The sequence below is a fragment of the Cydia pomonella genome, chromosome 18 (assembly GCF_033807575.1).
Source record: "Cydia pomonella isolate Wapato2018A chromosome 18, ilCydPomo1, whole genome shotgun sequence".
Classification (NCBI taxonomy): Eukaryota; Metazoa; Arthropoda; class Insecta; order Lepidoptera; family Tortricidae; genus Cydia; species Cydia pomonella.
Window position 1 is genome coordinate 5,839,222 of NC_084720.1, and position 16,498 is coordinate 5,855,719.

At 38.9% G+C, this 16,498-nt stretch overlaps 2 protein-coding genes across 2 annotated transcripts in view; both read left to right on the plus strand.

Annotated features, from left to right (window-relative positions):
- The window catches only part of LOC133527657 (protein wech), a 37,122-nt gene extending 25,097 nt beyond the window's left edge, over positions 1 to 12,025 (plus strand). Inside the window, exon 2 of the mRNA XM_061864757.1 lies at positions 4,504 to 12,025. Within this exon, the coding sequence (XP_061720741.1) occupies positions 4,531 to 6,843 (2,313 nt within the window). The 5' untranslated portion in view covers positions 4,504 to 4,530 and the 3' untranslated portion in view covers positions 6,844 to 12,025. The remainder of the gene's footprint in view (positions 1 to 4,503) is intronic.
- A 597-nt stretch (positions 12,026 to 12,622) lies between these two features.
- LOC133528011 (troponin C-like) lies at positions 12,623 to 15,961 on the plus strand. The gene is made up of 5 exons (XM_061865252.1): positions 12,623 to 13,288; positions 14,443 to 14,552; positions 14,796 to 14,941; positions 15,242 to 15,356; positions 15,807 to 15,961. The coding sequence occupies exons 1-5, from the start codon at positions 13,180 to 13,182 to the stop codon at positions 15,939 to 15,941; spliced, it is 615 nt and encodes a 204-aa protein (XP_061721236.1). The 5' UTR covers positions 12,623 to 13,179; the 3' UTR covers positions 15,942 to 15,961.
- Positions 15,962 to 16,498: the final 537 nt, after the last annotated feature.

Genomic DNA, 16,498 nt, shown 5'->3' on the forward strand with positions numbered 1-16,498 from the left:
AATCACTGCTCTAGGTTGAAAATCCAGGGAGGAATCAGTCGAGAGCGTTTGTATGGAAAAATTGCAACTAGGAATTCCTCTTAAAAAAAACACCGTGTATCTTTTTGTTAAGCTTGAGCATGTGTTTACCTGCAGAACTTTTAGCTCTGCCCTGCGAGGCAACCGCTACATTGATCGAGTTTTTTTTCAGACATATTATGTATGATATGATCAAGTCGGAAGCCTTAAAATAGGAATTAAATGAAACATCACAAACGTGCGTAGCTTTGCCGAGCGTGTTTCCGCCCTTGTGGTCTAAACCGGATCTTTAATTATCCCGTCTCCGTATGGTAATATTGTTTGCTCACTGGCCCGCTCTGATAAACCTGGTACACACGGTCCTGTCTATATTACTCGTTACTGCGTTCTGCTTTTGCAGGGTTGGGTTTAAATAAAAATAAAATAAAATAGAACTTCTAATACTTTTTTAAACGACAATCTACCTATTCACAAAACGCGTTATAATGGCGTCTTAACCTTGTATAACGTGAACTCTGGATTCGTGACACTTATGCGTAATGCTAGGCCAGGCTTTAAACTGGTCGGTGGCACACACACACAGACAGTGCACATCGCTGTTGTTTTCAATATTTGTTTTGGTTTATTTACACGTGCTTAGCATTGTGTACGAAATACCACGCATTGGCGATTTTAGTTAATTATGTACTCGTAGTTAGACTAATTGTTGAACTGTTGGTGTTTGTATTTTGATTAAGTACTTTATACATAACAACAACATACATACATAGTAGACGTGGAGCTGAGTCCGATGGGTTCACGAATTCCGATGGTTTTTTTACAAGCTTTTATTTAACTTGCCCTGTTAGTTAGTGTGGATCAAATCTTGAAAGCTTGACCAATTGCTTGGCAAAATTTGACCCACTTTCCGGGTTCCAGTTGAGTTGAAATTTTGCATACATATGTAAATTGGATGACAATGCAATATTATGATGACATGGAGCTGATGCTGAGCTATGGGTACTCTGTGTAAAACAACGCAAACGAATTGTGTTTGGGGTTGTTAGAATTGTCTCGATGAGTATTAGTTGCCTGTGGAAACCAAAAATGAAATTACTGGCAAAATCTTTATTTTTAATGTATTATTGTCCAACTGCCAAAAAGAGATATTTGCATAATGTAATGATAGTCATATTATCATTAGTCATAACTCTGAAACTGTTAACTTCAGGAATTTCCTTAGGTTATCCTATAGATAGGTTAGGTTAGGTTGTCTGTATTCACTGAAGAATACCATATGCCATCGTCCACACTATTAACAATTGCTGTTCAGTTTGCATTTGTATTTAGGTAAAGGCCGCACAATTATTTCCTTCCTTCGTTCCTAAAAATATAGATACCAAAATTATTTATAGGTATAAGTTTCAATGTAATTGACATACCTACCTTGATAATGATAACAATTTTCAATGAAATGTTGTTAAACATACCTGTACAAATAAATCTAAATCATTAACAACGATAATGTATAAAAAAAATCACAATATTTTTGTGTGATTAAGTCCAGGACTTTTGTTGATAAAATCCTTCTCGTACATCTATTTCATTACAAACGCACGGATCAATAAGCGAAATGTATTACTATAGTTATATAGTATTGTGGCATTAGATGGTAGGGCCCTTCGGAGCTAGCATCGATTTTTGGCACCCTCCGTGGCGCGGGGGCGCTAAGATGGCGGCCGGGCCTCCGGACCTGCCTCAAGTTCCGAACCATCCCAAGGTCACGTCACATGCTACCCGAAATATAAAATCTTAAGCCCCATCTCTTTCTTACAAGTGGTAGGTACATGCTGCATCTTTTTTTTGCGGTGAAATGTGGGATTGCCTCCCATCAATAGCGATAGGCCAGGGTTGACAGATTGATGTTTGTTAGTAAACATGACCATAGTCAATATGCAATGGTACGAGTATTATTTGCGGTAGTAAGTGTCAGATGAGTAAAAATGCAGTTGGTTATATTAATATTAAGTTATATTCTGAACTTATTGTAATGTAAGCCATGTTGAGAATAATAACCCAACAAACATTATACCGTCAGTTACAGGCTTCTTTAAAACTTTAATCTTTTGAACGGCGTTATAATAATCTCAGTTATAGCTTGGAACGTTATAGAGGAGTTAAGAAATAAATTCCACTCCAACAGTGGTTCTAGAGCTACAATGGATGATGTTATGCAGAATTGAGAGTAATAATAGTGTTAATTACAGCTACTGGAGTCAAGCTTTATAGCTTTAACCTGTTTGTAACACTTAAATCTTTACAACAGCGCCCGCTGACACTTACTGATGTTTATTGTTACTTAATGGTTACTGTGAAGTATCTTATATATCTTTAGGTGTTGTGATAACTTTAAGCTGCAGGCATGGGTTGCATAAAAGAGTTAGTCAAGTGTGTCGTAACACCAGATACTAAAAGCGTTGCATAACTCTCTTATGTATACTAAAGACTGCACAATACTCTCGACTAAAGATGCTGTATCTCAAAAAGTGTAAATGATGCGTTAAGGGAGAGCTAAAGCTGTAATAGCAAGTTCGCCATTGTTTTAGTAAAGTAACCTAAAAATGTACTTGTTTGATCAATATTTATGTACAAAATACTCCATTAATAATTTTTATTTTATCATTCTATCGATGCCACGTAACTTTACTTGCCAATGGCCGACAAAAAGAACAAGTTGCTGATAAAACTTTAAGGCGTCTATTTTATTAAGCATAAGTTTTACTTTAAATCTTTAATTAATCCGGAGCGCGTTAAAATTAAGATGGAAAACATGGTATACACTTACCGTAAAATCGCAGGCGCAGCACTTTTTCACTTTTCACACGATAAAACTTCTTCTTCCTAATAAAAACTTGCGAGCAGATCGCCATTAAATGTTGCTGTGATAAGTTTTATTTTCTTTGTATCATTTATTTTATAAGTTTGATCGTTTTGGATTTCTTTGAAGCTAATACATAAAAACAGTACAAAAAGAGTTCTCAAAAAGCGGTCACATATTTAATTGAGAATGTTTTAGATATCTAGTACGCGTTAAATCGTTAACCCACTCTCTCTTATAGGTTTAACAAGTTTAAAATTCTTAACTGAGGGTTGTCTCACACCTATTGTGTTAGCTAATGATTCTATGAGAACGTAGAACCGGCTAAAGTAATAGCTGAGGGTGAATTAACTCCCTTCTAAGTACTTCTAACCCTTAAGTAACACTGTTGTATAGGCTTCCTGACACCTTTACCTGTAAAAAGTGGGGCCTGATTCGTGGTTATAAGGGTGGTATAGAGTCCTCTACCAACCTACTACAGGTATTCTTAACACTCTTAATTCTCAAATGAGAGCATTATAACAGTGATATGTAGGCTATTTTGACGCTGTCATGTTAGTTGGGAAGTTGCACGTATTTATAACCAAGTGCTTTCTACTCTTCCCTATATAATACTTTTTATTTATGTATAATAAGTGTATATATATATATATATATATATATATATATATATATATAATACATACCTAGTTTATGCTCTAGTACAATTTATATACAGTTTTCAATTGCAGTGAAGTGTATCTTTACTTTGTAAAGCTGAATAATACCAAAATTATTAAACAAAATAATTTCCTTTTAAGTGAAGTACCTATTAATCACTCTATTAAAAACATGTTATCTACTAAACAAATTGAATGAAGTTACTAAATTGTGCTGTGTTCAATACAATAATCAAATACAACTAGTCTCTGTCGGCAACCCTAATCATAGTAAACGCTCTTTATCTATATTATGGAAAATTTTGGAATGCGACATTTACGAACACCGTCCCGCTCTATCGCGCGTGCTTATAGCCCCTTCTCCCTCTAGGGCCGCTACCTACGAGGGGTAGTGGTAGGGAGCACACAAAAGATTTGGGATACATTTTTTTCGCAAACTGCACTTTATGGAGTGGCACAGTGCACCCATTACAGCCGACCGGCTGGCACGCACACACACTCGTTTTATTTTTTAAATATTCAATAATAAACAGTTTTGTTTGTGGCCAGTTATTTTGTGTAATGATAGTTAGGCGCGGTGATAAGTTGACAGTTCTACTTGAACTAGTTATTTTTGTTGATCGTGTAAGTGTAAAGTGACACTGTGTTCTCATTTCCTCACGTTTAGTTTTTTTGAAAGGCTCGTTTTACTATTATATGTCGGTTTTGTTTTAAATTTGGAAAATAAGGGACACGTACGTAAAACAGCTATTTACGGAGATTAGTGATATCACTTATTTATGTTTTGTTTTTCATAGTAAACTCAAACAATTAGTCAGCAATGTTTACTTTGGAAAGCTTAGTATTGTCTATTGGAAGTACATAATACACTATTTAGTTCCATGAAACAGCCTTCTCTTTACTGAAAATATACATTTCCAAAGTGTCAAAAATGGCAAGCGCTCAAGTGTTGACCTGTATCTGTTACAGATCTAATGTCGTGACGTGTCGGGAGCCATGACGTCGTTCGCGAACATGACGCAGGCGCTGGGCGCGAGCCTGCCCGCCGCGTCGGGAGCCGGTGCGGGCGCCGCACACGCCGAGCCTGAGGACCCGCTCGCCATGACGCACATCATCTGCAACCTACTCGAAAACATGAACAAACCGCACCCCGCCACGTCCGCCTCCTCCATGCCCTACGACATCTGGGCGCTGCCTTCCTGCAGCAGCACTCTGCAGAACCCGATTGGTCAGAGCCGTGAGTACAACTCCACCTCGAATAATAACAACCAACATCACTCCAAAGAGGACAACTCCAGTGGCTCGCCTGGCACCTCCTCGAGCGTATCCATCACCTGCTTTCGCTGCGAGGAGCGGACGCCGACCACGCGCTGCCTCGAATGTAACGATCTATTCTGTCACGAGTGCTGCCACGGCGTGACCTCCGATTGCCAGCTCAGGGAACACACTCTACTCCCTATCCATCAGATCTCGCCCATCGGCGTCCGACCCAACTCTGTCAACAACGAGAAGGAAGTGTACTGCGAACTACATGGTGACCCCGTTAGATTCTATTGCGAGGCTTGCGTCGTCTTCATCTGCCAGGAGTGCACTCTGTGGGTTCACAAGGACCACTGTTATACGCCTATCAAAGGGGCCCTCGACATGTGTCGTGTAGGTGTTTTAAGAGCTATAGAGGATACCAAAACGGGTACTAAAGCTATTAAAACAGCAATAGATCGTGCAGTAGCCATGTCGAAGGCGTACGAGAAGGAAACCGCTGAGGCTAATATGAAAATAAGGAAGGCGATGCGTTGCTATGCTCAAGCTATCGAGGATCGCGAGAAGTATTTGCTGGATAAAGTGGAAAAGCTGCGCCAGGCGAAAATGAACGAACTGACTGACCACATGAATACTCTGAGAGGCATTTTAGCTGGACTTGCACATACAAACGAGACATTAGTGCGCAGCATGGACTCGGAGGGCCTCGACTTGTTCATGGCCAAAGAAAAAGGCAGAGCTCAAGTAGACTACTTCTCGTGTATGTTTAAAAACATGTATATGACAGAAGAGCGGATTATGTTTGTACCTCCCAACTACGATTTAGTAGACCAGTTGAAGAGACAATGCGATGTGCAGTCCGCCCCGGCTAGCTCCATGCACACCCTCAGCTCCGTCCCCGCTCTGCAGTCTCGTCAGTCTCTCCTGTCTTTACAGTCATTGCAGTCAGCTCAGACTTTTTCACCTTTAACACCATACAATTTGTCGTCTACTAACAGCCTGAGATCTTTACCTGATTATACGAGGTCTACAAATTATTATGATCATAGTATTTCGTCCAGTATGGCATTGGATTCCAACTTGCCCAGAGGCATTGGGCAAGCTATTCCCGGCTACTGGATGTCGGTGACAGTCAGACCCACGAGAAGTCCAGTTCCCGGGGTTCCCATGTTTTCATTCGGCAGAGAAGGCCAGGACGAGGGACAGGTATCCCGACCATGGGGTTTGTGCGTTGACAGAGAGGGCAACATCATAGTTGCAGACCGAAGAAATAATCGTATTCAAATCTTTAACAGCCGTGGAGAATTCAGAACAATGTTTGGTTCCAAGGGAACCGGCCCGGGAGAGTTTGACCTGCCAGCAGGCATCACCACTGACACATACGGTCGTATTATCGTAATTGACAAAGACAATCACCGAGTTCAAATATTTACTTCTTCGGGAAATTTCATCCTCAAGTTTGGTTCCTTCGGCAAGGAATGTGGTCAATTCCAATATCCCTGGGACGTAGCCGTTAATACTCTGGGCAACATCGTCGTGACCGACACACGCAACCACCGCATCCAACTTTTCACCAGTGACGGGACTTACATCACAAAGTTTGTGTTCGAGGGAGCTAACCCCGCCAAGATGCTGAAGGGGCCTACGACTCCTAGAGGCGTGTGCTTCACCACATCGGGCAACATCATTGTGTCGGACTTTGAAAACCATCGGCTGCTGATGGTAGATCCGACGCTTTCCAAAGTCCTGCACTGCGTAGGTCGCGAGGGGTCAGGCATAGGCGAGCTGAACCGTCCGTCTGGCATCGTGACCGACGACGACGGGCGCATTATTGTGGCGGACTCAAAGAATCACCGCGTGCTGGTGTTCACGGCGGAGCTGCGCATCCTGTGGGCCGTGGACCTGAAGAGCCCGGGGCTGGATGACAAGGATCGGCCTAGCGACGTGGCGCTCACGCCCGATGGCTACCTGGTGGTACTCTTCGAGACGCTGCCCGACACCGCGCGCGACATCTCCTCGCACGGCAAGCAATACATCAAGGTATATTAATCTATATATACATAGGTATTATGTTTACACTAGCTGTGACCTAAGGTCGATCATATTCTATTTTGTTTTGTTTAAGTTGTGATTTCTTTGATAACGTGCCAATTTTATTATCCATTGGAAAGGTCCGATTCGAGCATAGCTTGTCCGGAAACTTAGCATTTGCTCATGAGAAGTATTTGCAAATCAAATTCTCCTTAAAATATTTTGTTAGATGTTTGGTTACCATAATAGTCATTTGTTTTTTGATATCAGCATTAGACTAGTCTTTAAGGACCAAACGTACACGATGTAGTAGCAACTTATTATCGGTAGCCGTCAGTATCCATAGTCTACTCTAACCTAGATGTACCCACACCAAATCCATAGTCGGAGCACTTGCATTATGTCGATTACGCTCTGTCCGATTAGTCCTACGATTTATAATATTGATAAGGAAAAAAAACTATAAATCGTAAGGGATGTAAAAATCACAATGTGATGTAAAAGATGTTTTTATGTGAGATAATTTAGAAACTTAAAAAGTATTTTTCCAAAATGTTAGGTTTGCGTTTTTAACTTGGTTAAACTACTAAATACCGGCGTTAGAGTGTTTTCTTACGCTAAGTTATTCACATTTTAGTTTGGTAGGTATATGTCAATATATATTTTTATTGAACGCTGTTATTAGAGCGCTTAGAGCTGTACTAATTGGCGTGAAAGCTGCTTATTTCTCAACTACTTCTAAATTATTATTTAGACGATTTAGAACGCAGGGAAGCGTAGTATTATTGTGCAAGAAAATCAATGCAATAAACTTTAAGACTGACTTTAGAAGACTGTCTTAAAGAGCCGGGGCCCTTGTGAGGGCTCCGGAGCGCCCGCGGGCGCGAACTGCCGCGCGGTGCTAGAATCGCCATCCGACGCGCGTATTATTAATTTGAATAAGTATCGTGATATTTTTATTTCATGTTTAAATTGAGCAAAATTTTCGTTTAAACTAAATGTAGTAAAATTTGAGACTGCGGCTAAATTTATGTAAAACTTACGTTTGAACGCGTACGAAGAACTGAACTATGAACTGAATTACCGTAGCGTTCGACTCATTATTGCAAGATCATCAGTTGTTACAACGTGCAACACTTTGTTAATTTATTTCATTTGTTATTTTAGTTTATGGAGGGTGTTGGATTGGTCTGCTAGTTTCTATACAAACATAAACGTATGTAAAGTTAATAAATAAGTGCGGTGGAGGGGTATGAGTCCCTGAATAAAAATAACAAGAAGACTCTTCTGCTGCTAACTCAAAATTGACCGCCTCAGGTACATTTTGCAATACTAGTCAAATACTATCTAGTAAAAATTAAATAAAGGCTGTCAAAGTTTTATGTGAGCAGCAATTGTCTAAGCTTTAATTATTATTGATGTCGTAAATACTTTATGACTGGCCAAGACACGAGATAGTAAAACCGGTCAACAGTATTTATTATATTTACCAGTGTTTGTTTGTGATTATGGCCAATAATTTTATTATTATTATGAAACGCCATACGCTTTAACTGGTATTTTAACAGATAAAATTACTTATATATATCCAAACACCAATCAAAATCCGTGCCCGTAATCCCGTAGTTATTTTTTGAAGCCGTGAGGGCGTCCTTTTGAGTGTTTCAAAGGGATGTAGGGCTCAGGAATGTCTACTCGGAACATCATTCGCACTTACACAATAAAATATTTATCGAAGCAGCTTTATTGACATTCGGAGTGACATGTTACTCTCACCTAAAAGCGGCTGTAACTCTGTCTCTATATAGTTTGCATAGAAGCTAGCGACTGCGTTCTTCGAATTAAATGGTTAAAGGCACTTGAATTTAATATAGGTAATTTATAGCTATTCTTCTACAAATTAATTATTTTTTAATTAGTTAATTGGGTGGTCTTATACAATCAAAATTGTTGTATTAGGTTAAATATTGTAGCTAAATTTTTGCCCTAAAATTCTATGAATTGATGCATAATAAATAAATTATTAGAGATACCCACTTCGATGATATTCACTTTTAACGCTGTGTTCATTCGATAATTATGTGTTCACGTAATCTAATATAAGTTTACGTATGTAGTGTCGTGTCTGTTAAGACATGGTGTATGTAAAGGGTTGATCATATAAGAGCTTCGTTTGTACGAGTAGTTAAATCCAAATGTACCTTTTAGGAGCGCCTTCGCCCGGCGCGTAGCTTGTAAGTAGCGTAGAGTTCGCTTCGCCGTTGTGGGAATATTTTACTATTAATCGCATATAAAGGTTTCTAGTATCAGTCTAATTGTCATGTAGGGTGCCATATCGCGGTGGATAACCGCTGTTCGGCGACGAGATGTTACCTTATATCATAATAATGCTTAATAGACAAAGTAGTTAGAATGTACTGTCCATGAATCCCCAAATACGAATTGGTTGTATTAAGACCTTTCTAGCTAGAAGATATATTTTAGATCTACTTACCTACTCATTAGAACAATGCCTGAATAATCGTAATTGACGTTCGCGATACGTGCGAACTTTTCAAACATAGATGTAGAATTGCTCTAAAACTTTTAGGTAAAATAGGTTGTAAAAGTCGAACTAACACTTTCTCCCTTTGTACTTAGGGTTAAGTTAGGATAATTAATTAACAATGAGACGTTTATTGACTAATCTGGTTACTAGCCGGTGATAGCCAATTAATTGTGTAACGCTGATTCAAGCAACAATTTTCTTGTGATGCGATATTTAGATTTTAATTATGGAACTGATTATAATAAGATGGCGACTAAAAAGAGAGTCTGAAACTTAAATAATTGCTTAAGGGTCGAAAATTGTTGTTTGAAGAGAAGAAAGCGGGAGCGGCCGCGTTGGGGCACTACCACCAAATTAGAATTTAGAAATTCGTTTTCTTCATCTCTTGCTACTGCTGTATTTAAACGACTTGGGATGGATATAAACAAATTTGGAAATTGTAATTGTCGGTAGTGTCGCTGGTATCTGTCTGTAGTGTAGTAGTGTGCGTGCAGTGTTTGCGTCTTGACGAATTGACAAATTCCGCTATAATATAATTATTAATATTTTGTTTTCATATCAGTGATAGGTATTTTTTTGTTCAGTGCCATTATTAAAGAATTACGTTATTTTAAAAATAATGTGTGGCATGAAATGCATTTTTTAATTAATGTATTTTCGGAGAGTAATTCCTTTATGTAGAATTCTAAATGATTTTCTTCGTAACTTAATATTTAACAACGAATCTCATATTTTCATGAAATCACAGTTGTTTTTAAAGATCGATTGGATTTGCAAAGCAAACGCCGACAGCCATAATGGTGATGTACTGATTACGCGAGCATTCTAAGAATGTTGCCGGTCTGTCATAATGACAAAACGTAATTTATAATAGTCGGCCGGTCGGCAGCCGCGGTTTCCTTGTCCATCTTTTGTACATGCCCGCACGTGAAGCACTCACCTCAAACGTGTATGCTTATATCGATTCACTAAACTGAAAAAATACGAAGATTACCGGTAAATATTAAATAATGACAAATTGTTGGGCGCTAGTGAATGGTAAGTCAATATCATCTTTTATCTCTGTCTAGCAAAATATAGAGTATTATAAAATATCAAAGAACAGCTCACAACAAAGTAACGTTTAATTTGAGTGGTTCACGTTGCGTGCGGTAAGGCGCCGACACCCGAGACTAGCTTAGCTGGGAGCTAACGAGGCATGACTTCATTTAAAGCACCTTTTTATTTGGCTTGGTTATGTTTTTTAAGATTTTTTTTGTTACTTTCCTGGGAACTGCGGTAACATCGAATATACAAGCCGCTAAAAATTCTAATTTTGACTGCATTATGAATATTTAAAAAGATTTTAGTTACGCTTGAAAATTTAAGCAGTTGCAATAATTTCCCTTAAAATTTTCGCGCAAAGTTATCCGTTTCTTTAGGAAGAACGACTCTTGTAAGTTGGATGTTTCCGCAACCAGGAGAGATTCTGTCGCGGAAGGCGACGCGTACCTCCTTTGTGAGACCTGCTAGCAGCTAGCAGTAAAATTGTGGTTTTGTGATAAATACAATAAAATTGACAACTTAATAATTAAATAATTGAAACGTAATCATAATTTTTGTACAAGTTTTTAATATTTAATAACAACAGCAATGTATTCAGTACATGTGTGACTGCGGGGAGACGCAACTGCATATTTGATACGTTTACGAGATTTTAGCTAATTGTATTAAGCCATTTTCGTGCTATTTTTGTAATATTAACTAGGCGCTTGTGTTGTGTTAGTCTTAGTGTAAATTATATTCATTCGTCTCCTGTTTATGTTTCGTGTGAGGCCTATATCGAGGGCGCCTATCCTGATTTAAATATTGAAAACTCATTGGGATGTCCAACGTTCTCGTGGAGCGAATAAAGATGACATTTCACAAGTCACGCAACGCAGGATTTGAAAACGATACCGCAGAAAAACACCGCAGTGAAACGCGGTATGGTTTCCAAGGCTCGGCTTAGCGTTGGCGGTCAGGAGTTCATCTTTAGTCCATCGTCGCTTTTTACCATCACAATCACAAATAGGAGAGGAATGCAATGGTCGATAATATCATGTGTTACTGAGATAAGTAGTATTTTTGTACACGGCCGGCGGGGCGCGCGGGTGCGCCCGGCGGGCGGCGCGGCCCCCGCGAGGCGCTAGTGTGTTCAAGTTAATATTATAACCACATCTACCTCACTTGTAAAGCATTGAAGACTGATTGGAATTAATGTAACGGTGGTCAGATCACCGCTTAGAAGTCTGTTGTCTACTGATACTTTACGCCCAAAAAATCTACTGTGTGCTTTACAATTTAAGATATCAGTTTCGTTTTTAGGTACATAGTATTATTGTAATTATTGTGCAACTCGTGCATGACGTGGTGGACAGCAGCCTTTTCTTTTTTTATATCTATATCTTACGTTAACTTCGTAACACTGTTGAAAGAAGACTGAAATTTTATAAATGTTCCTATATTTTAATTTAGCGCTACCATATTTCGTTTACATTATTTTACCCTTTCGGTAATTATCATTACATTCTTATCTTATCAATTGTATGTGACGCTATATAATGTCATGAAATTTTTGAAAATTTTAATGGAATTTTGTATGGAAATTTAATAAAGTGATTGATAGAATAATGGCGTTATCATTTCATATACGTAGGTATGTAAGTCTTGTACTGGAAATTATCCTGGCCCTGCGCAGAAGTATTAGGTACATATCAAAGTAGGTAGGTACCTGCTAAATTTGATGTTGTAGTTCAACTAACCTCGTTAAATACTCTTCAGAGCTGTGCCTAAATGGAAATGTGAGTACTTATATAGGTAAGTAAGTACCCACTATAAATTGAAGTATTTTAGTGATAGTATATCTAAAACAAGTACGACATTTAGTGTCAATAATTTTAGGTACCTAAATAATTTTCAGTTTGCATTTGAAAGACTGATACAATTATGTAGCGTGTGATGAACGAATTCACTCTGCTACAAATCTCATAAACACAGAACCAGTTTTTTACAGTAGATTGATTCTGTAGAATTGTAAAGTGTATGAAAAAAAAAGTACCTCAACTGTTAAGTTGAAGTAGATATGTCATAAGTTGATGTTTGACGATATGTCAAAAGTTGATGTTTGACAATTCAGTTAGGTTCAATAAGTCATATAGCGCCATCTAGTTGAAACGTTAAACTTGGGGCACGTTTGTTCTAAGATTTTACACCTCTTCTACAATCGATAAATCTTTGCTTTACAGTGACTGTAAAGCAAATCCATATTTGTAGGTAATTGTATTTTGTTATTTTCATTGCTTGTAAAAATTTGACATGCAAAAGTGCCCCTGTGGCCTATTTGCTGATTTTTTTTTAATGTTTAATTGATTCATTGTAGCACTCCGTAGACAAATGCTACACACTCGATATTACCATTCATAACCTTTTTTAAATATGGCTATTGTCGCAAAGGCATTCTGCTAAAATATTTGTGAACTTGGGGTTGATTTATGCGTTTGCTGCATACCCATTTTATATCAGACGATCTAATTACCGTATATTGTTTTACGCGGTAAGCGTATTCTCATTTTCCCTACATTCCGTGATTGCATGCGTTTAACGCTGCGTCCAAAGAGTAAAGTAAGTATACAGGAATATAGGGCTGCGTCGCCTCAATCGCATAAAACAACCGCGCGCTTTCACGACCACGACCAAGGAGAGCCAAAATATTCCGACCGCATGGCAGTGTCATAAAAGTCATGTTGATGTTGACAAAGTCAATACAGCTGTGCTCCAAATAAACGATGGGCATAAATTTTAGCTCTTTCTTTTCCGGTTTGGGGAGGTTTTTCGAGTACCCCGTGAAAAGGAAACCGATATGTTTCTATAGGCAAGAGGATTTCACTGCCACAGGTAAGTACTTTAGACATAGACATAGACATCGCTGATAATGGTTCTAAGATCCCGGGTCGGTTGATCTTTTTTTTTAAATAGTGCCTAATAATAAAAATAAAAAGCCTTTTATTCCTTGCACGAATTTAAGGATAACAGTGTCTATGTTAGTTACCTAAGTATTACTATTTCCTAATATTAGTATATTTTTCTTAATTTTGTTCTAACTTTATAAAATATCGGATACTAATCTTATTGTAGAGCCATAAAAACGTATTAAAAAATACCCACTATTGCAGCTCATTTCTTTATCTTTTAAAACTTTCACGTTATGAACACGAATTAAGACACTTGAAACCAGGTCTATCGCGTATTTACTTTTTTGCCTTTATTTCCGATGTTTTGACCAAAGAGTAAAGAAAGTATGTTTTGATACAGGTTACTGGTCGTGGTCGCGGATATCTTTTCGTTGGGAAGTTACACAAATATCTGTGTTGACATTTTTCTGGGACAGTTATCCCAGACCACAACTATTGAAATTTGTGTCGAAACGTCGGAAATAAAGGTAACATAGGATATTCGCGATAGACCCAGTTTCTTTATCGATTTTCTGATTCCAAATTATCTTGCAGTCCTTTCACTCGCATCAACCCAGACCACCCTCGGTCCGATTCACGCCCGCTCTTGGCCCAAATTAACGAAACTTGATGCTAACCGCATCCCAAGTATCCCAACAAGCAAAATCGCCCTCGGCTTACGCTTTCGCTACAAATTTCCGAACCAAATTATACCTACCTACTAGAAATAAGCTAAAAACGAAGAAAAGTTTTACTTTCCTTGGGTAGATAGCCTGCAGCGCACAAAGAGATAAGAACCGCCTTTTGTGTTAAGTGACTAAAACGAGTAGCGTCTTATTCCTCATCAATACCTTCCCATACTTAAACCGTGACTCACAATCGATGTTGGCATTGTTCATAAGGGCGGGTGCTTGTATTTTCTCTTAGATGTCGTAAACTTACTAATCTTGAGTTTGTTTCTTTGTCCTAAGAAATAAAACTTGAACTGAGACAGAGGGATAGATAATCTAGATACTAATACGTAGATTCTTTATCTAATAAGTGGACTGGTTATTGTACTTCATTATTATTTTTTATGTATACTTTTTTACGAAACAGGTGAACCCGTGCGGCGTCTTTCGGATCAGCCGAAGGCCGCCATGACAGACTATGATAAGCTCGTCGACTTGTTCTACAAGCGGCTGGCAGAGCAGCGCCAGTACAACCAAGTATGACATTGACATATCTATTGAAAACTTTAACTTTACTTTATAGGTACACTAGTACAATATAGGTACACTAGTTCCGTGAAAGACCAGTGGCTCTTGTTAGTGTATGTATTCCAACATTTTATATACTTACATATTTAGTTTGAAGAAAAGGTTTAGCGTTCAGTCAGCTAATCATGCAAGAAAAATATTTATTATCCATCATCCGAAACGAAAAAATGTTTAAGCTCCTAATGTGCACAGGAGATGAAAGAACTCGACCGTCGCTGGAGCACACAGAAAGTGGTACAGCGATTCCCGGGGTGGAACGACGTCACCATCGCCAACCTGCACAGCCTGTTCCTGCTGTTCGACAACCAGGCCAACGGCATGCTTGGCTGCGACGACTTGTTAGTATGAACTAACTACACCTTCCTCTATTTTCAGACGTCAAAATTTTCGTCATGACTGGCTGCTTTTTTCTTCGTAGGCATTCCGATCGGCGCAGCACATCGACAAATCGTTTATAAGTATTTATTTGCGTTGAGTGCGTTCTCTTTAAAATGTTCCTCACCAACCGATCTTTTCATTTACACGGAATCGACCTCATCTACCTAACATCAAACATTTCTAGCGAAAGAAAATGGTCTTATCAAGTTATCATCCCATTCGACAAAGACTACGTTTGCTACCATTGTGTGTATTTTCAGTGGAGCTGTGCTTGAAAGTCTAGGCGATGAGAGTTCTATGGAGCTGCGAAAAGAGAAATTCACTGCCGCCGATACCGATAACGATGGATGGATCACATACGACGAATTTCTTTCGGTAAGAGTATGTTTTAAGAGGCCTACTATAATATTAGACTAATATTATTAGTGTGTTGCCATGGTAACACGAACTTGACAGTTCGTGGACTAATACCGTTTGAGAATTGGTAATCAGTGGGCCCCTTTAAAGTAATTTTACGTGCTCGGTGTGGTCCCTTGTCACCTAGCCCTACTGTAGTCACATTTTGATCGACTCTGCCTACTCATTCAGCGGGCCTACCGCGAACACCGTTCTCTTTTACTCCAATTAAGGCGTAATGAAAGTAACAGAAAAAATACCCGCAATTTGCGAACTTTGGTGTTCGCGGTAGGCCCTCAGTTCTGTCCCATGGCGCGTATATCCACCATGATAACTATCATTCTCAGATGTTGATGCAGTACTTTGGTGTCCACACTATCGCAGATACCAGAAGTTATAAATTATTTCGTTACTATTGCGTTATTTCAGCTGGTGTACAATTTCAACGACCAAAAAGAAGGCAGCTTAACAGGCCTTGCGCTGCTTTGCAACGAGATCGCGGAGAACATACAATTCGTTAGCAATCTTACGGTCGGCGAACAATTAGAATACGGACTCTTTTGAAATAAATAGTTTAATAAGTAGCATATTTTAATTACTTAAACAGTGGAATTACAAGAGATATAAACAAACGTAAAGTTAACTGAAACTTAATTAGAACAATATGTCTAAAAGTGAAAATCATCAGGTTTCACATGGTCGCCGTTAAAACGCTCAATAAAGGCAGTTCGATAAGCAAATCCTGACTAAGAAGCTAATTTCTTATTGTAATGTCTTCAGTGGAAGTAATAAATCAGTATACTGGTAACTCATCGTCGCTGAGCGAGTCCTGGTCACTCAGCTCGGCCAGGTTGGGGTCGCACGCGAGGCAGCGTCCGCGGACCTCGAGCCAGCATTCCCCGCAGTACAGAAACGGGCATTTTGGCATGTCACACGCCTTCCACCCGCTTTCTAAAAGAGAAAATTAGAGATACCTTAAACCTGTAATGTGTATCTATAAAGGTGTGCTCATCAATATACCCAAGAAGTAGGTACGTTTTACTACTTAACACTATAAATTGTGACCTTACTAGCATTTCTGGGTTCTATCTCGCCGCAGATCAAGCAAGCCATTCTGGCCG

What these genes read in the sequence shown, in the direction of transcription:
- LOC133528011 (XM_061865252.1), top strand. Translation starts at nt 13,180, where the DNA reads ATGGGCATAAATTTTAGCTCTTTCTTTTCCGGTTTGGGGAGGTTTTTC. An exon ending in AGAGGATTTCACTGCCACAG is followed by an intron (nt 13,289 to 14,442) that starts GTAAGTACTTTA and finishes TTTACGAAACAG; the next exon opens with GTGAACCCGTGCGGCGTCTT. An exon ending in ATGCTTGGCTGCGACGACTT is followed by an intron (nt 14,942 to 15,241) that starts GTTAGTATGAAC and finishes GTGTATTTTCAG; the next exon opens with TGGAGCTGTGCTTGAAAGTC.